Source organism: Ostrea edulis, chromosome 10, assembly GCF_947568905.1.
Source record: "Ostrea edulis chromosome 10, xbOstEdul1.1, whole genome shotgun sequence".
Lineage (NCBI taxonomy): Eukaryota > Metazoa > Mollusca > Bivalvia > Ostreida > Ostreidae > Ostrea > Ostrea edulis.
Genome location: NC_079173.1, coordinates 3,093,208 through 3,119,676, shown reverse-complemented (window position 1 = coordinate 3,119,676; position 26,469 = coordinate 3,093,208). Strand labels below are relative to the sequence as shown.

Below are 26,469 nucleotides of genomic sequence, written 5' to 3'. Positions count from 1 at the left end.
TATTTTCATATCTTATGTAGTCTAATTAATATTGGGACACAAGTGCAGAAAGGTAATTAATTATTGAATTTTAAATTTACTTAAGTTTTGGCTACATATTATATCCTCTTGTACTTTACTGATAATACCTGACTGACTCATGGTAATTCTAGCGTATTTCAACGAATCTTGTCATCAAATACAAGGGAAAGTTTTACTAAATCTTATTCCCACCGACTGATTTCATCGGTAAGGGTGTTATTAAAACGTGGAATGGAAAACGAAACGGAACGAAAACAAAAATCAATATGTATTGGGAAGAATTCAATATAATTATTTTTTTACTATCATAACTACGCACGGGTCTTGCTACATTGAATGATTGTAGTAATGAAATATATTTTAAAATCATAACCAGCCTTGATTGAAGAGAATGAGTTAATGTGAAGTGAAATTATTTCCTGCTTTTTTTTTTTACAGCAATGCATGAATATAAACAAAAACAGCTGACTCATGGATATCATTGCCATCTCTACTACATGTATCTTCTTTAATTTTCAGGTTAAAATTAATGAGGAAAAAAATTTAATATGATAAAGGACTCGAGCCACGAACACCCTGTAATGGCCTATGCTTGGGGTGAAATATAAAGTGTCGTTTACTGATTTTTTCTATCCTTGATTTCCATGTATACTATTTACCCAGATCACATGTCACCTTAATTTGTGAAACCGATGTTGATTACTTGAAATTAAACGTCAAACCCATACATGTATTTGATTTTCCCCCGGATTTTACCACCTCTTTTTTCACTTTGAGGCAATAATTTTTATATTGCGTATGTTTTGCTCTAAGATTTAATTCGATTGAATAAAAATTGGTAATGAAAGATATTCTTTCCAATAAAAAAAAACCTCGCAGCAACGTTAGAGTTGCTTTCGAAAAATAACTTTTTTGAAATATCGCGAGAGGAAGAGAAATAGTCAACTGAACAGCTGATATCAGTATATGCGATGTATTGTGATTACTGCGGATACAGGTGCCAATTAAAATGCTTCATTATGTTGATTCCTAAAAATTAGATTCGCGAGTATTACAGAATTTCTATTCTACAGCAAGTATTACCAATTATATAGCCGGGAGTTAACATTTTCAACCAAATCTTTTAAAGTTTTGAACCACGAAACAGTACGTCACGCGGGGTTATCACTAGGTTGATCACTCATCGGGCCAGTGATATATGTAAGTGCATATGAATTGGAAGTGCGGGAATAGTAGTAAAAACTTCTTGTACATTCCACTTTTATTTGAAAATAATAAGTAATCTTTCTGATTTTGTCTGAAAAAAAACAACAACAACATACAATATCATTCACACATAACCTTGCTCATTTACATAAAGTGTCTCCAGTCATTCAGCTGTTCTGATATATTTCCAGTTAATATATTCCCGCACACGAGTTTAATCATACATCTTCCTTGCTTACATACATTAGTTTTGTCAAACTGACATACGAGTCAAAATTGTTACATATAGTGTTTTGTAATGCATTTTCTTTACTTTTAATTACAATGAGAAGTAACAATATGCATGGTTTCAGGCATAAATACGTAATTTATTAAATTTCTTAATTTATTTCTTAATTAAAAAGAGTAGTTGGGTTTTTTTTTCAAATGATCATTGTACACATTCAAATAACGGTTTTAAGGAGTTTAATTCATATTTGTAAAAATGCAAGGGAGGCTACTGTAAGTTAAAATAAGTGGCGGATCCAATGGAAAGTACACACAATTTCCAATAGAAAATGGAGGACAAGAATATATAAATGAAATTTATTAATATTTTCATAGTATAACATTACCCCTTCATTTTTTAAACCAAGGCATCCAAACCTGTGATATAGATCTACCATAGTATAATGATTATTGTACCAGTATTATATGTACTGGTCAGGGTTAAATAGTGCATTTCAGTTTAGAAGTACATGTAACATATTGTGTTTATATTTCTACCTAGCCATTTATTATTGAATGTGAAGAGTGCGATGCCTTAATTGAAGGTCTAAGTTATTTATTATTATTTATTTTTTTTAAATATTATTATCCCTATTTTTTACCTCACTCGTTTAAAGTTCTGCACTATTACATGTCTTTCTTATTATTCCCAATGAAACAAAATCAAATGATTTACATCCAGTGTTTTTCACACCAAATTCAGAAGCTACGATTATGCCTTACTGATTTGGAAAAATTATCAACTTATTTTGATATTAGGATTTTTTTAAAATATTGAACTCCATAAATAAATGTGAGGGTAAATGGGTACGTGCGTGTGTGTTTGTGTGTAAACTATTGGAATTTTGTAACTAGAGATTTTTAAAGAATTTTTCTTTTTGCTACTTATTCATTGGACATGTCATGAATCTCAATCATGAAATGGAAATTATACAAGGTCATATTGATACTGTCCAATATTCACTTTATGGGGATGTCATTAACGCAATAGTAGGTCATACGTAAAATATTTGTAACATGTTGTTTTAATAGTGCAAATAATTTTGACACGATTTGGAGTGGGGGATTTGACAATTTTTAAGGGGAAACGGCCTGAATAATGTCTTAATACTTAAGTATGTATGAATAACACTGACATAATTTACTTCAGCGTGCATTTGGAGAGGGTTACTATAGACAATCCCTGTTGTCCAATCCATTTGTGTTTTCTGCATATTGAGATTGATATTTTGAGTTATTTCCGTTTCCAAATTGATTTGTTACAGATGCCTAAAAAAGTCCAATAAGTGTTTTAACTACCCTAGAATTACGAAACAAACAGATATATGTTATATATCAAAGATTCATAGGAATGCAAGGTGAAGATAACGAACAGTGATCAATCTCATAACTCCTACATGCAATACAAAATAGATAGTTGGGCAAACACGGAGCCCTGGACAAACCAGAGGTGGGATCAGGTGCCTAGGATAAGTAAGCATCCCCTGTTGACCAGTCACACCCGCCGTGAGCCCCATATCCTGATCAGGTAATCGGAGTTATCCGCAGTCAAAATCAGTGTGCCAAGAACGGCTTAACAATCGGTATGAAACACGTCAGACAGCACTTGACCCAATGCGAGGTTGTATTGACGAACTAGATCGTTTTAACGACCATAGAATTTGCAAAAATGTTGACTTCAAGCGAGACTGTAAAAATCACTGTACCATCAACTTGTTTGTGTGTAGCTTACCTCGATTTAAAAACTGACTATACCCAGAACAAGCTCTTGCATATCGAATCAGTTGAGATATATAAACACCATATGCAGGTGATAATGGAATATTGCTACATAAATGTGGGAAGTTGACGATGGAGAAACTGAAATCATCCCGTTTGTCATACCGTTGAGTTTTTAGTTTGCTGTTAATGCCTACTTTCAAGAAAATATCTAAGTATGAAGCAGAAGTGGACGACTCTGTGGTGTCCTTTATTTCGAGCTCACAGGGATATATGAAATCGATATATGAATGAAAGCTATCATTGTTAATAGACATCGATATATCTAAAAGTCGAATTGAAGGTCACAGCGAGATATTTTTTTCTTCTCACGTAGAAGTTTTTATAATAAATTCTGCTTCATATGAATATAAAAACAGGAATTTAATAAGCAGATTATCTGGAAGTACGCCTAGTCACCGTGATTTTCTGTGTGACAAATGCAGACATATATGCAGGTCATATGTACAGGAATACGGCAAGTCAAATCCAGAACTCAAGAGGAATAATCTGGCATCTATAAACAGACCATCATTTTCTACGTCCCTTAGTCCTCCTTCTGTACAATTGTCATTCCCATGTACAGCTAGAGGTCACTCTTCTTGCATACTTACGATATTTATTTCAGTTCATACAAAAACTGTACGCGGTAGCGGAGAGGTTAGATCGTTCGTCCTGCATGCGGCAGGCCGAGGTTCGAATCCCGGCCGCGTCAGACTTAAGTCGTAAAAACGGGAAGTGACAGTTCCATCGCCAAACGCTTGGCATCAGGGGATGTCCAATATCGCAGTAGGTGTGGCACGCTAAAGAACCCTCACTGCTTAAGGGCCGTAAGCGCCGAGCATAGGCCTAAATTTGAAGCCCTTCACCGGTCTTGGTGACGTCTCTATAAGTGTGAAAAATTCTCGAGTAAGACGTTAAGCAAGACACAGTCAATCAATCAATCAATCAATCAAAAACTCTAATATATTTTGTATAATACCTTCTATTTAATGATAAGAAAGGATGATATCATGAATTTTTATCTGAATACCAATAGTACATAAACAAGTTTTTAAATGATTAACCCAGCTAGTCTGCAATTCTGATTATATTTGCATAACAATAAGATATCATCAAATGATATAAATATATACAAGTCGGCGTTTTATACGTTTTAATTTTCACCCACTAATAACATTTCGCTTAGAGTTTATTTTTTTGTTTTATCACACGGAGGTGCACGGGGGCACACAGGAGGCACAGGTGACATCCAAGGAGTTCCTCCGCGGACTTAAAAGTCTACTTCGCTCAGAAAAATGACTTCAGATGTGCCTACAATTTTAAAGGTCAACCGTGTTTTATATTTAAAACAAAATGGTTCACAAGGGGATGTTTAAAAAATCCATTTTCCTAATTAGTTACTATAATTACTCAAGTTTAACCAAAAATTATATAGTTGTCTCTGTTTTTATCGTCAATTAATATCAATTTAATGGAAATTGATACAAATAGATATACAACTTTTAAAAAATAAACTCGTCTCTAAGGTAGACTGTAAAACAATATTGTTTGCTGTGGTCCTTTCACCGCATGGAATTTTGATTTTTGATCACGATTTTTCAATTATGTCCAATACAGCGAAAAAAAAAGTAAAGTGGGAGGAGGGGGCAGTATATCTCAAATCTAAATGTCGTGATAGAAAATATACAAGTTCCTAGTATTTTAACAGTTCTGATTTACAATCAGAATAAGCCCCAAAAATATAATTTAACCTATACGTCCATTCATTTATTTATTTATTTATTTTGGTGTTTTACACTGTGAATCTCATGACGTCAACACCATGACGTAAGTAGCATGACGTTATTTAGTTTTCATGCTGAAAAACAATACAAAGTTTAAACGACTGTAAAACGATAACTAGAAAAGATAGTGTTATAAAATAAATTGTTCTATGACCTATAAATCTTCGAGCATCAACTGTGAAAGTCACATTTATTTTTGCGAAAGGGCCAATTTTAGTACTCTGTGGCTCTAGTCCTTTTGAATATGTTCCAGTTTGTGTCTTATTGTGCAATCATGTATATATAGTCTTCACGCGCTGTACCCCTCCCCCTCCTTGCAAGAAAAAGGTGAATAAGAAAGGGGGAAAAAAAGAAGATTAAACCAAGTTATGATTGGAAAGACATGTAATATTTATGAAAAGATTAAAATTAAACCTTATCAATGTGAATCAACTTATGCCATTGAAAATTAGGAATTTTTGCATTAAACTTTCTGATTAAAAACTCTCAGTTTACCTACTCAGGATATACGGTTCACGGAGGGTGTGACCGGTCGACAGGGCATGCTTACTTATTCCAGGCATCTAATCCGGTGTCCAGGGGTCCGTGTTTGTCGAACTATCTATTTTGTATTGCTTATAGGATTATGAAATTGATCACTGTTCGTTATTTTCACCTTTCATATAGTTGTTGAACGAGTATCTTAGAACAGATTGCATGTTTCTAAACTTTTTAATTTTTCAGCAAAACTAACTTTTTTCATGCCTATAGATGCTTTAAATGTGTTTTAAATGAAATATTTTGTGTAGTTTTCGAGTTTAAAACCGGCACTTAGATTTAAATCCATATTGTGGCAAATTATCGCAATATTTCGGCGAATAAACTATCAGAATTAATTACTATAAGCATAAGGACATAATGCATATAAAGCATACTTTGGAAACATATGCATGTAATGTGTCCTGTAATCGATTTGTATATAAATATAAATGAAGTTAATTTCATGTACAGTGCATGTTCATTAGACTTACATCTCTAATTCTTGATCCGTTGAATTCAGGGATTTATACCTCGCTCAATCCGTGTCCCGTGTCATAGTAGGTGTTGCACGATAAAAAAAAACCTCAGTGCTCAATGGCCGTAAGCCCCAAGCATAGACCTAAATTTGAAGCCCTTCGACGGTCTTGGTGACGACTTCATATGAGTGAGAATATGTCGAGTGGGACGTTAAACAAGATGCAGTCAATCAATCATCAACATGCTATAAATGGGCATAAACTCCAATGGACGTAAGTCTCATTAAAGGTAATAAAAAGCGATAAAGATGTAATATGCACCCTTGACCCTTTTCTAAAGGACTCAGACCTGAGTATGTAGTAAACATATTTTCTGAAAGAATTTTTGGTTGACATATCAGTGTTTGATTGCATGCCAGAATATTGATTGATTCAGTGTCAATTCTTCGTGAGAGAAGATGAAGAAAGTAAGTTCGTGCTTTTCTAAAGGACAGTTTTACTTTATTATGGTTCTCAAAAGAATATGTAGTATACTTCCTTTTTTCTTGCTCAAATATATTAACACTACTGTTAATCCACATTGTGGTAGTACACAATGGATAATATGAGCTTCAATAATGAATATCTCTATGAAGCGAAACTTGGCTTATTCGAAAAACTTTCTTGATAACAAATATAATATCAATGGTGTGAGGCGTAATAATTTAGCAAGTATATAAACATATATAATGATATCGTAAGAAAAAGACAATTGTCATTTTACGGAGTCTCTTAAGGGAAACATATACACTTAGTGATTAAGAGATGAAGAAAGAGAGATAAATATGAAGGGATTTGATACAGATTGTGTGTCCTTGACACTGTGATATTATACATATAATAACGTTTTCATATTGAAACGTTCTTCATCACGTTTTTCCTAAAATTTCTCTTGAAATGTAAATATTCAGTTATCATACAGTACATACAAGTCATATAGAAATACTTACAGATACTGTAAATTTCGCAATGTATCAAACATCCCTTTTGGTAACGTTGTTATTTGATTGTACGCCAAGTTTCTGAATAATAAAGACATCTTGATTAATCAGAATTCATGAACACTGACTTGTTGAAATACAATGCTATGAATAGAATTTGAAAGTCTCCATCCCAATAACATCTAAAGTATCTTCAAAAAGATTTGGAAGTTGGGGGGGGGGAATCTCATCAAGATGAATACTTATTATTTATTTGTATACAATTGTACAACGAAAAAGTTAAATCTGATAATTTCTCAGTCGTGTAATGGTTGTATGGTTCGATAAAGCGAGTAGAGGTACACATACATGTACAGATTCGGAATCAATCTAATTAAAATTAGATATCTTACCTTGTGTAGGGATAAGCGTGAGTGGATCAAAGGGTCTAATTCTAATTAGATTGGATGCGGTATATAGAATATAATATTTAATGAACCAATTTGTGCCCACAGAGGAGAATTAGGATACACATTGATAAAGTCATAAATCACAGAAGCATATGACAAAGGAAAACAAAGATAATTGCATTGCATGATAAACAGAGGGTTAGGCATCAAATCTATCAATGCATAAGATGCACAGAATCCCATATCCATGTTGTACAGGCATGAAAACAAGGTTGCAGTAATAATCTTGCATGCTATTCATGGAATATAGCTTATGTCCGTTGTTTCAAAAAATTAGAGACGCTTCTTTTATGTACTCTTGTTTTAAACGCTACCAGTCAAATTGACCTGTGCGATAGAGATAGGATTAATCAAGAATACATCTTCATCTTAGTTGATAGATTTTTTTTTGTTTTACGTCTCGCTGAGAAATTTTCGCTCATATTGATATGTCACCAGCTGCAGATGAAGTACGACTTGTTCAGAGTTATGCTTAACGCTCAGGGCCGTGGCAGTGAGGGTTCTGTAGCATGTTAACTCCTCCTGCAAAATGGTACCTTGCCTTTTTAGGTCAAATCCGAAATACCAGTGATTCTCACTTGTAAAGGTCGAGCGTTCACAAAACAAGCAGTCATTGCCTGTGTTAACATCTGACGTTTTTCGCGTCCAAGGCATGAGTGGACGTGGAACTCACGACCTCCTAGTTACGATTGATTAAATCTTCTTTAACTTCTTTGTCGACAATTTTTCACTCAGATGGAGACGTCAACAATACCGGTGAAGAGCTTTAAATTTTGAAATATGCCCGGCGTTTACGGCAATTGACCAGTAAGAGTTCTTTAACATACTACATTTACTTTTACAGGGGACATCTGTTTTTAGGGTAATCTTGGTGGACCCATGACATTCGCACCTGATGTCGAGTATTTGGCGATTAAACTTTCACTTTTACCTGTTTTAACGATTTGAATCTGTCGCCGCCGGGATTCCCATCCTGAACTTCTGCATGCGGGGCGAACGTTCTACTGCTAGACCTTCGCGGCGATTCCCAGTGTTTTAAGAGCTTGTCAACGAGAAAACCATTCAAAATCTGATGGAAGCAAGGTTGTCGGATCAACAACATATTTTGAGAGAAATAAATTACATCAATATAAAATACCTTGACATATTTTTGGGAGAGGGATTTGCAGCCATGTTATTAAAAATAACACTTATTCTGACAAAAGGGTAAAATTATGTATATTTTACTCATTCTGACAGGTTATTGAAAATGGATTTTTACAAATTTGCACAGTTTGTAAAACAACTGGATATACACATGCATACTATTTATTGGGACTCAAGTATTTTACTTCCATTTAAGTGCACAAAGGTTACAAATTTGGTACGATTCCAGATTTGGTAAATTTCCGAAAATGATCACTTTTAAATCAACTAGTAGTCAAAAAGTAACGCTTTGATTTATTCAAAATTACTTTCATCTTATAAAGAAAAAGTATATGTAAGATATATCAAATAGATGTCTTTGGACTCTCGATTATAGTAAATATATCAATACTTCAAGTTGGGCATGTTTCTCCTGCTTTTACAGCTTTCCTTCTGGTACCCACCTAAACATGTTTGCCAAGCATGACCCCTGTTATCTTATTAAGTCTTATACACAGGAGCTAAGCCCGTTTTCGGATACCATAAATATTGAAAGGGGTCTAACTCTGACCAAGATAAAAAAAAAACTAACCACTCGCTTCAAATGCCTAAATAAAATCGTAAACTAGGTAGCTATGCGTAATTTGTCGTTTTCGTTGCATAGGTTAATGTTTTAACTGCTTGTATGCCAAATTTCATCTCACAGGTTTTTAAAATAGCAAAGATATTCGGAATCGTTCTCTCGGATTCAATTGTTTATTTTTACTAGGACAATTAACGGTCCAGGTCACGGAGTCGTTTCTCGCCTATGACAGAAACGAAATTCAGACTAGTGTGGAATATTTCGGACCTGTCAATTAAAATTTCACATCAGTTATACGCTACTTACTTCCTCATACCTATTTGTCCTCAGCAGCATCAACTGTTGACAAGATCTGTCATTTTAATGAAAAAAACTAAATACCCGATAAACTTAAAATCTCAAATACCTTAAAACTGATCAAAACATTATTCGTGTGATGTTGCACATAGAGAAGGAAATTGAACATTATTTTTTGGCTTTTTTAATTTTTTTCTTTATTCTAATTCAAAATTGTTAATAATAATTTAGATTATTATTACCAATCTCCCCTTCCTGTAAGGTATCAGACATTTCAGGTATTTGGTGTTTTCATAAATATTGTCTATTCAGTGATGCTCAAAAGAGATGTTTAAAATCCGAAATAGCAATAAACTTGCTTCAGCTATTTTAGGGAATAACGGAGTGCCAAAAAGTGGAGTCAAATTCGTCTAAGGATAAGAACTATGCATAAGGGAGATAATCCTTAATTTTGAAATGAATTTCTAATTTTACTACAGCATGGAAATCGCAGTTTTTGAGAAGATCTTTAAAGATTTTTCCAATAAATTTGTATTTATCACCTATTATGGCCCCATGAAACCCCCTGGGGTCATTATTTTAAGAAACTGGAATCTGCACTATGTCAGAAAGCATTCAGGTAAATTTCAGCTAATCTGGTTCAGTGGTTCTTGCGAAGAAGATTTTTAAATGACCCCATCTTACTTTTGCAATTTTGTGATTAGGTCCCCTTTGAAGAGGACATGACCCTTAATTTGAACGAACTTGAAAGCCCTTCACCCAAATATACTATTGGCCAAGTTTAATTATAATTGGCCGAGTGATTCTGTAGAAGAAGTCGAAATTGTAAAAAAAAGTTTAAAGACATACGGACAACAAGCGATCAAAAAAGCTCACTTGAGCTTTCAGCTCAGGTGAGCTAAAAAGTCCTTGTGGCTATGATGTTTTTAGATGTCATCAAACTTTAAAAAATGAAGTATCCAGAAAAAAATTGAGCAGCAACCTTCAAGCAATTAAATAACATAATTGATAGTTGTATCAGTTAGCTAAAAAGAATGAGCATTTTCATTTCTTGTCATTCTTTTGTTTTTTATTATTACATGCAAAGTGAACTTAACGAAGTTTTGGAAAATATACTTAATATGAAATTTCATACACATTTGGCATGCTTCGATCTGTTTAATCAATCGGACGAATCGGATTCGTAAATATAAATCCCACAATTAAGTGTTACAATATTGTCTAAGGCATAATGAGTTAAATTTCATTTTAATGATATCAACAAAATATATTTGATTATTTCTGGAAAACTCTGTCGGACTGGTAATTTTTTCTGCGGACTGGTTAAAAGCATACCTCATCAGTCCGGCTGGACTGGTGACATAAAAGTTTAGCTTCATGCGCAATTAAATTGGGCGAACACGGACCCCTGGACACACCAGAGGTGGGATCAGGTGCCTAGATTACAGGTGCCTAGGTACATGCAGCAGATTATTGTACATTCTAAATTCATGCGATTGGATTCGAAGCAGCCATATTTGAAATCGGAAATTAATAATTATAAAATGATATTGAGAAGAGAGGGGTGGTAATGGTAAAATGCTCTTAGTGAATGATCTTGTTAAAATCATAACATAATTAATTATATTGACTATATCTAAATACAGAAATATTCTTTGCATTAACACCCGACTCCTAACACCGTTACAAGTATATATCAAATATAGCTTATACTAAGTTAACTGACAGTAATCACATAAATTGCACTGAAGATGAAAGCCAGTTAATAATAATAACGTCCGAATTCGCACAAAATGAAAGAAATTCCCTTACAATAATTGGAAATTTAATTTGTAATGAAATGTATTATTTAAACCTGACCCGACTAGTATAGTGTGTCTTGTTTGTAATCAAACTTCCTAACACGTACAAGGTATGTGATGAGGCCCTTTAATTGGCACTCATCACCAAGGCGAAGAGTGTGTTTGGGTGGTAATTTTTTTTATAGAACCCCCCCCCCAACAAAAATAACCTTAACACAACCCAAAGCCCAAACCCCTTATTAATAATAATGACAATAATGGGGGGTCCAAGGATTTAATTCATTAGTTCAACTGATTCGATATGCAAGAGCTTGTTTTGCGTATAGTCGCTTTTTTTTAATCGACGTAAGATACTGACAAAAAAAGTTTGTGGTACAGAGGTTATCTTACCTTTCATGTTCGATTCATTTAAATTGTTTATGGATTGCCAAAAAATAGGAGTAGAGGGGGAGACTGATTTAGCTAAAGACCCTTGATCGAAATAATCTTCAGTTTTCCTGTCAGATAAATGATTTCCCGTTCAATTTTTCGTGATGAACATAGTAGTGACGATCCAAGCTCTACCTACATCAATGACTTTTAGAAACTACATTGTAGACCCTCAAACACACTACTACACCACTTGCACGGAATGGTACGAAACGATACTTGTATGGAACGGTGAACGGTTTGCACGAAACACTGAACGGTCTGCACGGAACGATGAACGGTTTGCACGAAACACTTTGCACGAAACGCTGACCACTTTTAAGGCGTGGCTTCCACGCTTTGTGGGCGATCTGCACGAAACGGTAGGAGGGGCCTGCACGCTTTGATTTTTTCGGTATTATTTGGTTCAAATAGTTTTAATATAAGTGCAATATTCTATATATCAAAAAAGGTTGAGAGAGAAATGATAATGATAATAATTCATTTTAAAATGATTGCTCGTGTACGACACGCTATTTTTGTACATTCATTCTGAGTGTCGTTAAAATACATTTGCAATTTGTATATTCCAGACCTCTTCCCAAAGACAGATGTTAAATAAACCAATACATTGTATATGCATGTGTACGTGCATGAAAACAGATAAAATGATGTAAAGACATTTCTCGTCAGGAAAGACTGAAATAATTTTTGCGGGGACAGGGTTGTGAATGGTCTGCACGAAACGCTAGGCTCCACCTGCACGCTTGGTTTTTTTTTTCCCGGCATTATTTTTTTTTATCCTGGGGTGAGTTTAAACAAGGAATAGTTTAATGACTTACGAACACGTTGGACTAAGAGAAAATAAATATTTTTTTTTTTAATTTCGGAAATAAAGAAAAAGATGCAGAAATTGTATTGTCATGGAATATTTATTATTCAACTTTATTTATATATTTTACAGACAAGAATTTGATATTTAAGTAGTATACACTTTTAAAGTTATTTAAATGTTACTTTTGGCAGCAACACTTACGATGTCAACCATGATTTCGCCATAAGTGGATTACATGGAAATATCTTTAAAAATCAATTCTTCTCATAATCCTTCAAAATTGATTTGCATTTTTGAAAAACTACAACCCTAATATTTAGGGATTTTTCTTCTGTTCAAAGACTAATCAATGTGTAAATACAGATTGTGCTGTTACTTAAAATAGAAACGGCCGATCAATAAAGTGACCTCAAATTATCATTGCAACCATATAATCAAATGATATCAATGATTAGAAATGATATTGATGACCACCATTTCCTTCATTTTTATATGTTTGCATGATTTTCTCGAAGACAAGCTCTTAGCACTCTCTGTTCTAGACGAGAATTATCCAGATAGAAAGGCGAAGAAAACGAGCAGTGACCAATCCCATGACTTCTATCAGTGATACAAAAACATTGGGTAAACACGGACCCCTGGATATACCAGAGATGTTATCAGGACGATATATGTCCTCTACAGAGTTACGTTTGGGCTTTTACATCTTGAGATTACATAGGACAGAGCACTTGTCATTAATTTTTTTACTTCTTTCAAAAGATCATCAATCTGAACATTTCTGATATCCATAAGTGGTAAAGAACTGCGCTTATTTACTTTAGGTACATTAATTCATTTTGACAAAGAAGAAAATGAAGTAAATCATTTTGCAAGACAGCTCAAGTACGCGACATTACAAGTGAAAACAGGGTTTAGAACTAAATTCATCGCCGATGTTGGCAAAATATCTAAAACGAAACCTACGAAAAATGAAGAAAACGAACAATGATCAATTTCATAAATCCTCTTAAGGAATATGAAATAAAGAGTTAGGCAAACACGGAGCTATGTATATACCGAATTTGGGATTAGGTGCCAAGGTGGAGTATGCATCATCTCCTGTTGACCGGTCACACTCGCCGTGTGCCCTATATCCTGATCAGGTAAATGGAGTTATCCGTAGTAAAAATCAGTGTGCCAAGAACGGCCTAACAATCGGTATGAAAACCCTCAGACAGCTTTTGATAGGTTGTATTGACAGACAATGACTTTAAACGAGACTGTTGGAACCCCTCTATCATAACCATTTAATTACGGGATGGAATTTGAAATACATTATGTTGAACTGGTAGTATAAACGCTTGATTTCAGCAGATTAAATCCCGATCTTAACTTAAGATAGGATAAATATAGAATACGTTTAGCATGTTATCTCTCTTATTATCTCTATTTGATATATTCAATATATTTGGAATAATTGAAATCCTATAACAAGCATTTACCAATTTCATCAATCTTTAATTAAAATGCAAAATTAGGGGATTGACAAACACGATATTCTATTCAGGATACACCAGGCGTATCATTTTCAAACTTATGTATTAAGGTGTTTCGTGCCGATTGTTAGGCTGTTCTTGGCGCAGTGATTTTGGCTACGGGTACCTTCGATTGTCTGATCGGGATATAGGGGTCACGGGGTGACAAGTCGACAGGGGTGCTTACTCCTCCTACGCACCTGATCTCACCTTTGGTGTGTCCAGAGGTCCGTGTTTACCCAACTATCTATTTTGAATTGCTTATAGGAGTTATGAGATTGATATATGTTCGTACTTATGTTATTATTCTATTGTAGTCAAGCAATCAGTGAGCTTCCACGATTTTTTGGTGGAAAGAAAATAATTCGGAAGTCATTGCGTCCTCGTAGTGGAATAATCCGAGGATTGCCTATTGACAACAAACTGGACACTTTTTAGCTCTTGTAACTAATGAACGCTTCTTTGTTGACGTCATTGGTTTAATAAATTAACCATACAATATGCGTAACAACGCCTCTCTTTTTAGATAATTATCTGATCAACTCTAGTCTTGCAGATTTCAACACATCCATTTTACCCCGAATTTCCTAATCAAGTTTGAGAATATGATAGAGTCTATTAACACAAATCTAAAAGCGTAACCACTGTTGTTAATGCGAATTTCATTTAATAAAATCTTATCAACTTTACTTGTTTCTACAAACAGGGGTATGTAGCCTTTTTTGTTCACTATAACTTGTATGCAAACGCTGCCCGTGTTAGTTGTTTTAATTGTGGGTGCAGACATTAAAATATCGGAAATATGTTATTGTAACTGATTGGTCAAAGAAATGATAAGATATATTGATTAATATGAATTCAAGAACACTGACCCAAAACAACCACATTTTGTGATTGAAAATATAATAGTAATTGTATTTAGTAAAGTTCCTGTTTTTCATGCTCAATTTAGGCTGATTTTAAAATTACTGTTGATCCTTATTGTAGTAGCACACGATTATATGAGCTTGAACAACGAATATCCCCATGAAGCAAAAACTAGGTTCCTTAAAAAATTCATGATGATAAATATAACGTCAATGAATTGAGTCATAATAATCAAGCAAATATATAACTATATGTTAAGAATATATAATTAAATTTTAAGAAGAACGACAATTGTCATTTTACGGAGTTTCCTAAGGGGACCATATACACATAGTGATAGAATATTAAGAGGGTTAATATATATTGTGTGTCCCTTACACTGTTATATGATACATGTAATAAGGGTTTTACATTGAAACGTTCTTCATCGCCTAATTCCTAAAATGTCTCTTAAAATGTAGATATTCAGTTCTCATACTGTACACAGGAGTTATATAGATATACTTACAGATACTGTAATTTACCAACGTATCAAAGATCTGGTAACGTTGTTATTTCATTGCCGTACAAGTATGTAAAACTTATACGGTGCCGATTTTAATTCACCAGATGCACATTTCGACAAATTATGTCTCTTCAGTGATGCTCAACAGAGATGTTTGAAATCGGAAATAACATTTAACTTGCTACAGCTATTTTAGGGGAAAATAGAGTGCCAAAATTTGAGCTAAATTCGTCTAAGGATAAGAGCTATGTATGGGGGAGATAATCCTTAATTTTGAAATGAATTTCTAAATTTTATCACAGCAATTAAACATACATCCATATTTTCAAGCTGGTAACGAAGTACTTAGCTACTGGGCTGTAAATACCGAAGGGGACTAACAGTCCACCAACAGAGGCCTCGACCCAAGAGTCATAATGTAAAACTTATACAGTACCAATTTTGATGCACCATTATCTGAATAATAGACACCTTGATTAATCTAAATTTAAGAACATTGTAGTTATACATTGAATATTCTCTAAAATGTTTTAAATCATATATTCGGCGATTCTACGAAGAGATATCGACACTGATAACAAAATATTTACTAATACTTAACAGAGATTTCGATAATCTTTAATGTATATTTACAAAACATAAGTATAGAATGTGTTGATTCCAGATCAGAAAACAATAAGACGGGGAAGAGGGTGCCTGAAGCCCGTGGTTTATCCTGGATTTATTCTCAAAGAAATCTACGTCAAGGGATAAATTAAATCCTTTCTCATACTGGCCAGTTTAACAGACATTTTTTCTACGTATTGTATGAGAACTGAATAATATCTATATTCTAAGAATAATTCTAGGAAATATGTGATCAAGAAAACTTTAAATATGAAAATTAAGACATTAATATCCCACACTGTAAGGGCTGATTGTATTTGGCGCGTCCTCGCGTCAATCGTGGTAAGAGTTTACCAGTAGAATTCGCCGAGGTAATAAGCACTCGAATGAGCTTGATTTTCTTTACTTATTAGTCAGCATTTCGCAAATTCTATGGTCGTTAAAACGATCTAGTTCGTCAATACAACCTCGCATTGGGTCAAATGCTGTCTGACGTGTTTCATACCGATTGTTAAGCCGTTCTTGGCACACTGATTTTGACTGCGGATAACTCCGTTTACCTGACAAGGATATGGGGCTCACAGCGGGTGCGACCGGTCAACAGGGGATGCTTACTCCTCCTAGGCACCTGATCCCGCCTCTGGTGTGTCCAGGGGTCCGTGTTTGCCCAACTATATATTTTGTATTGCTTGTAGGAGTTATGAGATTGATCACTGTTCGTTATCTTCACCTTGCAGTAGCCCAATCAAAGCATTATTTTCAAAGATAACAAACTAATTAAACGTATTGTCCTTTGTCTATCTATCTATCTATCTATCTATCTATCTATCTATCTATCTATATCTATCTATCTGTCTGTCTGTCTGTCTGTCTGTCTGTCTGTCTGTCTGTCTATCTATATATCTATATATCCATCTATCTATTGATATATCTGTCTATCTATCTATCTATCTATCTATCTATCTATCTATCTATATATATATATATATTGCCCTATACCGTTGGTATTTATATGAGAATTCACACTTTTAGGTGCTATGATACAACACATAGTGTTTTCACTTTTAAGACACATATTTATTTACTAGATAGATAAATAAAGGTCCCTCCCAAGTGTCTAAATATTAATCAGCTATCAGATATTTATTAATTGAGATGTACATAATTCGTATTAAATTTCTTAATTTTATTTACTTGCCTGGGCCCATTTGAAGCTAACCCTCCCCTCCTTCCTTCAATACAAGTTTTTCCAAATGTCATAATATTAAACCGAAACCGCTGTAGATATACATTGAATATTCTGTAAAAAAGTTTTAAATCACATACGAACAAATATCGACACTCATAACAAGATTTTTACTAATACGTAACAAAGATTATGCAATCGCTGAAAACGTGATTCATGATATTTTTAGATGATAATCAATACATATTTACAATTCATAAGTAAAAAGGGTGTGTGGAAGGTTGAAGGGGGAGTCGGAAAGCGTGATACATGAACCATCATGCCTCAATTAAAACTACCTCTATTGTGACCTCACCATGTGCGACTTCTAGTGGAATATCGAGTCCAAAACGTACGGTTAAAACTAAGTGATAAATTCTCTTCCGAAAAATTGTGACACAAGGGCACGCCGAATACAACGTGCCTTATCACTGGCACTTAACTACTGGATCGATATTTTAGGTTGAAGACATCGCATACGTTTTTTGCACACTGTTTTTGACTACCGATTGCTCCGTTTATCTTATCAAGATATCCGGCTAAATGTGGGTGTGATCGGTCGACAAGGGATGTTTATTCTTTCTCGTCAACTGATCCCACCTCTTGTATATCATGGTGTTTTTCTTTTACCGATTATTAATTTTGTATATCTCAGAATGGTAATGCAATGTTTATTATCATTTTTGTATTTAAGCAATGCCTTAAACATTTTTTAGTAAAGTGTTCGTCTAGGGGTACAGCGTTCGCCCCGCATGTGTAAGGCCGGGGTTCGATTCTCTGCCGTGATAGACCTAAGTCGTTAAAACAGGTAGTGACAGTTCAATCGCCAAACGCTCAGCAGCAGGTGTAAATGTCACGGGTCATCGGTGATGACCTTAAAACGGACGTCCCGTGTCACAGTAGGTGTGGTACGCTAAAGAATCCTCATTGCCCAATGGCCGATAGCGCCGAGCATAGGATATTGTAGTTGAAACATGTATAACACGCATCCTTCCAACAATAGGGGGTACCTTTAGAGAATTTATGGCAAACTTCCATGAGAACCGAGTGAAGGGAGTAGCAAGAGCAGATCATACACAGGGTACCCGACCTGCACCAGCTCCAGGGCCCTCTACGACAACATTGGTGGACGCTTCATCTGGGACATCCCCTTCACCACCACCCATCTTGTTGGAGGAAATCACCTCAGGTTTGTCTTCACCTGTCTGCTCCCCCCACCCATTTCAGTGTCCCTAACACGAGGGGTTGATGATAGGACTAGGGCAAAGATTCACTCAGGTGAATTTGTTAAATTCCCTTTCCTTCTCCTGGCTAAAAACACCACTGAAATTGATAACTATTGCTCAAACGAGAAGAATGGCCAATTACTCTTCCTGAAAACGAATGAGAAGAACTCCATCCGTACGGTATCCAAATGGATGGAAGCCTTCCATATAGTTGTTGCCATTTACACAGAGAAACATCCCAAGGAAATTGACAACTTGATGGCGTTTGCCCATACAATCCAAAACATATCTGAGGCTTGTGGATATAGTGCAGCACTGTCTTATGATGAGAAGTTCAGGCGTTGGCGACAATGACAGCCCGAATCATTATCCCTGGCAGCGGAAACATGTAGAACTGCACCAAGAGGCTGTGTTCGCGGGCCTTGAAGTTAAATTTTAAGTTAAAAAGCAGCCCTTTTGTTCTCTCAACCATTTGTCAGCATTCATCGCACACTGTTTCTTAAAGAATATGACAACTTCATCGATTCGAACACTTGTATCCTCCTTAAGCTTTACTTTTCAACTTGGAGGTTACCCAGACATTACATTATTAGGAAAATGTTATTAGATTTCCAAACGTGTAAGCCTTCGTCGGAGGCCAGACTTCCAATAGCGCCGCATATTCTAATTCAACTTGTGAAAGCCCTAATCACACCACCTCATCAACTTTCGTTATACACCTTTTAAGAGCCATGTTCATATTAGCATTCTGTGCTTTCTTACGGATTGGGTAAATCACCAAGACACCCGGCCTAACCTAGCATTTCCTGTTGCTTGAAAATATTTCATTCCAAAATGGACCCAACCAGCAACAAGTTATTAACATCAATATCCCACATTTCAAACACTCAAAGACAAATATGCCTACGCTTAGGTTACACCAAAATGCTAAAAATCCTATCATTTGTCCCTGTGCTACATTTAATCAGTATTTACAACTACGGAAACATTCGTCTTAGTCTGAAACACTTTTCTCTTCCATGGATGGCTGTCTGGTTTCAAAACAATTCTTTACACAGCATCTTCGTTCCGCTATGGCTTTTTGTAATCTGAACTTGCAGCGTTAACAATCTCATAGCTTTAGAATGGGTGCAGCAACTACTGCTGCAGCATCTGGGTTCTCTGAATTTCGGATATAAACCATGGGTAGATGAGATTCAACTGCGTTCAAAAAGTACATCCGTACCCCTACTTTTAACGTGTAACATTCGCTATTTGGTCATTACGTCATACAGACAGGGCTTTATGTCATGATTATCTCATATAGGAGCTCTAGGCCAGGTCATCAATTAACAATATCGTTATGGGATGTGCAGACAGGGGCTGCATGTCATCATTATCTCATATAGGAGCTCTAGGCCAGGTCATCAATTAACAATTTCGTTATGGGATGTGCAGACAGGGGCTGCACATCCTGGAATGTGAACCACTCAGTCAGGGGCTGGGGGTTCCTTAGTGCACATGTCAACTAACTTAAACAGTCAGCGGCTGCGACCGCTATACAGATTTTTAACTTTTCTTTTGAACTACTCTGTTTATATCTTTTTGTTTTCTTGTCTTAAGTTGCCTATGTTTTTTATGGGGTGTTTACAAGGTGGCCCGATTTTTATGTTAAGCAGTGACATAACAAATCTGCCTACCTTGTTAATGTGAGGAGGTAACACCCAATAACAGAGGTTTTTATTGAATGATCTCATTTTTCTAGTCATATGTACTAGTACCATTATTTTTGGTAAAATATCAATGATGAACTTTTGTATATATGTTAAACCCCAGTGTCTGTAAACCACAGTCACTAGGATCCCTTTCTCCGTCCCTTCGAGTTGCAACCCACGGTAAACTGTTTGCCCCTATTTTGTCGCCCTTTACGGCAGGCAAAAAGGGTGCCGGGGATTTATTCTTTTCGAGAAGAAAGAAGTTTTATATGAAAATTATAGAAAATCACGATATTGTTTTGGAATCATTTGAAAAGCATTCAAATTTATAAAGATCTAAGCCTAATTTTCCTTCTTTTATTAACAAATACCCCATTTTAATCCTCGCCTAGAGTGCCAGGGGCCCCTGGATGGGACACATCTATACCACAGTAAATACAAAACCATATAGATGTGTAAATTGTTACATGTATCAAAACTAATTGATGATAATGAATTGTTTATGTGGTTGCTTTGTGTTGGGGCTAATTTTAGCCTTCCCGTACATGTCATGACTGTGCATGCTCATTTTATTCTTTGTTTGTGTACACTGTTTACATGTGATAACGCCTTTTATATCATTGCTTTTTAATGTTTTATTTATTTTCTATGTATTATGTGTATAACATTCTGTTGTAAGGTATATATGCATTGTCAAATACCTTTGCGCGTACATAGTGTATGAAAAGAGTGCTATATAATTAAGGTATTATCATTATTATTATTATTATTATTATTGTATTTCAAGTCAGTAAGCAACCACCCACCCCTCCTCATGCGCTGATTTTTTTATTTCCATACCAGGAGTTTTATAAGAATGCTTTTAATTTCCTAGTCATGTATTTTTTGGTAGGCGAGGTAACACCCCATAACAATTTTTTTTATTGAATTATCTCATTTTTCTAGTCATATGTACTAGTACCAGTATATTTGGTAAAATACCAATGATGAGCTTTTGTATATGTGCTAACAATTTAGTGCATAATGTAGCATTAGTCAACTCCTTTTTATTATTTGGAGTGTTTGCCTGGTTAGATGTTTTATTCATTGCATATTGTATCTTTTTTATATACCAGGCAGCTGTTTTTTATTCCGATTGATTTGTTGTCATTTATACTTAATAAATGACCTATTTTATCTTTTAAACGGGGTTGGTTTGATTTGTGGGTAGCAGACTAACATAAAGAAAATAATGTTATATAGTACATGATTGTGTAGAAATAGAAACAGGAAAAGCATTGGCTGCGATAATATTGTTAAATTCAAAAATTTTATTTCAATGTTTTATATAATCAAAAAGAAAAAAAGACATTGCTCAAGGTATTTTCATTCTACACAAGAAAATTAATCGTTTGCCCTGGGCTACGCTACTAAAGGCATGCCACCTCAAAGAATGGGTTTCTAGATCATATAAAAGAGTTATTGTTATATAATATAATATAACATATATGAATATTCATACTGCACAGTTGATGCAAAAGGGGCTTAATCTTCACCTAGGGCACCATGGATTGGATACATTTGTATAATACAAGTTCTAGGCATAATTAAGACATTGTTTGAGAAAAGGAAATTTACTTTCAAATGTTTTAAGAAGTGTGATACTATCAAATTAAAAATTATAACTAGTTAGAAAAAATACAAGATAGAAAAATATGAGTGGGATTAATTCGATTTAACAATTCTTTAGAATGTGATATATGTATACTTTTGAGATTTCATCAGGCGAATGAAAATACCTTCGGAATCATTTGAGAACACTGGAATGCTATGGGGAAAAATATGTGAGAATTTATCAAATGATTTAGAATTATTTTCGAATTATTTGAGAACATTCATAAAATTGTCGTGATATACAATTACATTTGATCGAGATGAAATGATGAGACATATTTCTAACATTTTATCAGAGGAATGAAAATTATGTTGGGTTAATGCTTTTTAATGTTTCTCTGAGTGGTATTGTGTGGTAACATTGTGTCGATGAAAAACGAAATACTCTTCTTCTTAGATGCTATTTAATAAAAAGGTGCACTCTTCAGATATCAAAACGAGTTTGTAATTTATTCCAGCAAATGTTTTTTTTTTTCTGCATATTATGTATGTCACTGCAAAATGCCTTCATTTTAATGCATTTGACAGTCCCGTTACGTTATAAATAATTTTTACAATAAGGATCGAACTAAATCGAATAACAATATGGATTACTATAAAACATTTTCGTTTTTCCACTTCATGAAGACTATTTCATAAGCAAATCCCCATCTCAAATGCTAGTGCAGCATATATTTATGATTGTTTAGAAAAGTGTTCCAAACTTCTGATATTTTATTTTTTTCTTTTTCTTGGCAATTGCAGCAGATTATTTAACATTTTGTTTTGTAATGTTATTAGTACTATCATAACTTGTATATCCGTACATCATCATTATAAGCCAAGCCTAGCGATTCTCAGTACTTTCCGTACTTTGATATTTATTCTGATGTTTTCAGGATCCAAAAGATCTCCATAATGGTGCAAAATAATTATATGAATAACCGATAATAAGCTCCGTGTATTAGTCTTATGAGTTATGAGATTGATCACTGTTCGTTATATTCACCGTTTGCAAATGTTGTTTACTCCAAAGGAGTACCAACTTTGTGCTTGGGTATGTCTAACATAGGTGTTTTTAATAAACATAATATACAGAATGCAAAATTCTTTGTCTGCTCCGCCATGCTTGTTATCGCGAGATCTCGTAGGTGGATCTACTGGAAAACCTAAATATTGACAATCTGTGCGAAAATGTGTTACTCGAGCCACTCCGACAAAGAACGGAAATTCATATGGTTATATAATTTACACTCTGCTGTTCGTTTTTTAACTTGACATATTAAATCTAAACCTTTTTTTATTACCGACGAAATAGCTTTCTCCTTCGTACTTGTCCATTGATGTAAATACTACCTTATATGGCATATGCAAATAACTTGACAATCGGACATTGAAACTTCAGTACTTCAAAAATGGGGCACAAAAATGAATCGAGAAATTGAATATATCGAAATTTTTGAAAACGGTAGAATAGAGCCTCACAAATCGTAAGCTGCAGGTTGAAAATTAATATATTTACTAAGAAACATAGAATATATACACTCTTTTATTTGTCTGTAAATATGTTTTATACAGGACCACAATGTAAACTAGTCATTTGTACTAATTGTGCTATCCTGTCTAAATAAAAGAATTTATTATTATAGAGAAAAGAATTTATTATTATTATTATTATATAATTTCATTTACGTAAAGTCGGCAAAATTATGTCTAGAATTATCGAAATTGTTGTGGGAGTGAATCACTCCCGCATTTGCACCTTTACGGAGATCCTAAGGAGTTGTACCCCCCCCCCCCCTCCAGCAAACAAAATCGGAGAGGGCTACATTATTGCAGCTAGCCAGAATTCTGCTTGATTCAGTATTAATTCTTCGTGACAGAAATAAAAATAATTAATCATTAATGATTGTTTTACTTTATTATAGTTCTCAAAAGAACTGTATTATGTGAGAAATAAATATAATATCAATTGTATGTAGTATAGTTCCTGTTTTTTATGCTCAAATTAAGGTTGATCGATCCTCATGTGATGTCATAAGTTTTTGCAAAACCTTTATTTAATACATTTTGCGCATGTTAGAATTATATCTTTTAGAGGAATTTTATTCACTGGATAGAATAAAAAATCTGGTAAACTAGTGAAACTAAAAACGTTTTTACTTTCCATAGATAATCGATGATTTATAATTTAAAAAATGTAGTTAAGGGCAATAACTCCTATGATGGAATTTTTTCTTCTGCGTGTCTATTATACAATGTTTTCCCTAATATCTACAATTGATTTTTGTACATGTATGAAGTAGCAGTTTTTTTTTTAAACTATTGACATTTGAAATTTGGCATTTCAACAAGTTCTTATCAATTTTTATTATTCTCTTTAACGAAAATATGCGATTTTTTAATGGCGATATATACTTTTGCTTTTGTATATCTGACATCTCTACAAAAATGGCAACATAAACATTATCTTTGGTTATCAATTTTAACTATATTGAATGGAAATTAATACAGTTTTTCCACTTTCAACCATTAATATTGATAAGTCACATGAGGATCGATCAACCTTAAGGCAGATTTTAACATTATTGTTGATCCACATTGTGATACTACACAGTAAATTATATGACCTCGAACGGCGTATTCGGCGTGTCTGCGCGTCAGTCAATGTTGTTAATGTTTTCCAGTATAATTTGGTGTGGAAAAAACACTCAAATGTCTTTACTTTTTAGCTGTATCGCTTGTTTTTCTACGGAAATAGCTTACGCTAATATCGAGCTTAATCAAAGCTTTTTTCAAAGACAACAAACTAATGATACTTAGTGTCTTATAGCTATTGATATATATTTACTATAAACTGTTTATAGTCACGTGATAATTCACAAGTTTAGGTACTACGATACAACACACAATAGTTTCCATTTTATGACTAATGACAAATAATTATATATTAAATAAATAAATTAGAGTCTCAATCCAGTGTCTAAATATGAATAAGCCGTCATACTTTCATGAATTGTTATATATAATAATTTTCAATATATTTACACCTCGACTGGCCCAATTTTAAACCGAAACCGCGCATATAAGACCCTAATTGGTACTTGTTATATTCGCAAGGGAGTGATAAAACAATTTACCAATCAGAAACCACCTTCAACTGAATATCCGATGACAACCGAATTGCCGATAACGCGTTTACCAGTGTGATTAAGAATATACTTTGAATCCCCCCCCCCCTTCTTTTAGTGATTAGCACCTAAGCCGTGATGTTATCGAATACCTCTCGTCTGGCACCGAGCTCCGATTAGGGAAAGTCTTCGATGTAACACCCTCTTTTGTTCAATATACCGTAACAAGTAGTTGTGTATTCAAAGATACGTAATAAAATCCGACAAAAATGCATGTAAAATTTGAAATTTGATGACGCTTTATTAAAGCCGTACGGAGCTCCGGCGCTTTTCATATTAAAGAAATTTGATTGCGATTCCGCACATCTACGATCTCATCTCAGCTCTACAATTGCTTAAAAATTCAAGTTGATACCTTCAATGGTTTTCGAAACCAATCGCTGACAAACTGACTCTCTAAATATGAAAATAAAAGTATCTAAGGTAACGCGTGATGTAATTAAAATCGGGAAAATGTATCTTGAGTTCGTGTGAACATCTATCATGATATCATCCCTTGAAATTTCACGACAATCGATATACGCATATCTGGGAGATCGCTGTCATAAAACTTGCAAGAAAAAAATGTTTCGAGGTGTTCGTCTTTCCCGGGTATTCCCATCTCTCGAATTTGTATTCTCTATAAGATTAATGAATTTGACCACTGTTCGCAATCTTCACTTTTCCATACATCTTTCTTCAGTTTCCTACCAATGAATGTCAACATGTAATCTTCAAATGTCGATTGAGATGAACTATTGCTTGAACGGAAAAAGAATAATAATCGTGTGATCGATGTTAAACGACAGAGGCTTACTAAGATTAAACCCCCGCCCCCATTCCTCTACTCTTCATTACGTGTATGAATTTAGATCATTATGCGACATGTACATGTTAATGTCGTGTGTGAGAGGTTTAGAATAACTTACAGTTCACAAGTGTCCGTGGGGATGTTGGTCGGTACTCCTCTCAGTCCTTTTCTACGACAATTTACATAAGTCCCATCACAGTTATATGACTTACGACAGCTACACCCGTCAGGACAGGCGTCCGTCCCCTGGCTGTAAAGCACAGAGAGCACGACAGACAACAAAACCACCAGCTGCATCGTTATTATCTGAAGGAAAGTACTGCTACTCAACACTGACTCTACACTGAATGAAAATACTTCTTCCTGGTTAATGAATTAAAGTCTTCCTCTAACTACTTGACCGTGCACGTGATATCGTGCAGAAAATTGTGTCCGCATGCGCGCAATAATTGAATTTGTCGTTTTACACATAATTGCTGTAGCCACTGTGTCACTCATGGTACCTACTAGTCTTTAGAATCGTGGTGGGTTTTTTTTTTCAAAAAAAGAATAAACAGTTCTAAACAGTTGTTTTTTTCTGTAACATTAGCAATAATTAAAGTATTGTACAGGGTTTTTTCCCTTTATAATCGTTTTTAATCACTGTTTGTTATCTTCAACTTTTTTACAATTTCTGTGAACAGGATTTCTTGAAAATGTGTCG

At 34.5% G+C, this 26,469-nt stretch overlaps 1 protein-coding gene and 1 long non-coding RNA gene across 29 annotated transcripts in view; one reads left to right on the top strand and one right to left on the bottom strand.

The window, feature by feature from the left end:
* LOC125666552 (leucine-rich repeat-containing protein 15-like) overlaps positions 1-26,237 on the bottom strand; it is a 412,115-nt gene extending 385,878 nt beyond the window's left edge. For 10 of the 28 annotated variants that reach the window (XM_056151682.1, XM_056151685.1, XM_056151683.1 and 7 more), the window contains exons 1-2: positions 25,885-26,163; positions 7,024-7,095 (exon numbers count right to left, since the gene is read on the bottom strand). In XM_056151682.1, coding sequence (XP_056007657.1) covers positions 7,024-7,095; positions 25,885-26,063 — 251 coding nt within the window. In that variant the 5' untranslated portion in view covers positions 26,064-26,163. Of the gene's footprint in view, positions 1-7,023; positions 7,096-8,394; positions 8,505-25,884 lie in introns of those variants that run through there. The other 18 variants (XM_056151698.1, XM_056151699.1, XM_056151705.1 and 15 more) reach the window with 7 other exon arrangements.
* LOC130050879 (uncharacterized) lies at positions 16,987-26,082 on the top strand. Its single transcript, XR_008799258.1, has 2 exons — positions 16,987-19,779; positions 19,862-26,082. It is a non-coding gene; the product is annotated as an uncharacterized LOC130050879 (long non-coding RNA).
* Positions 26,238-26,469: the final 232 nt, after the last annotated feature.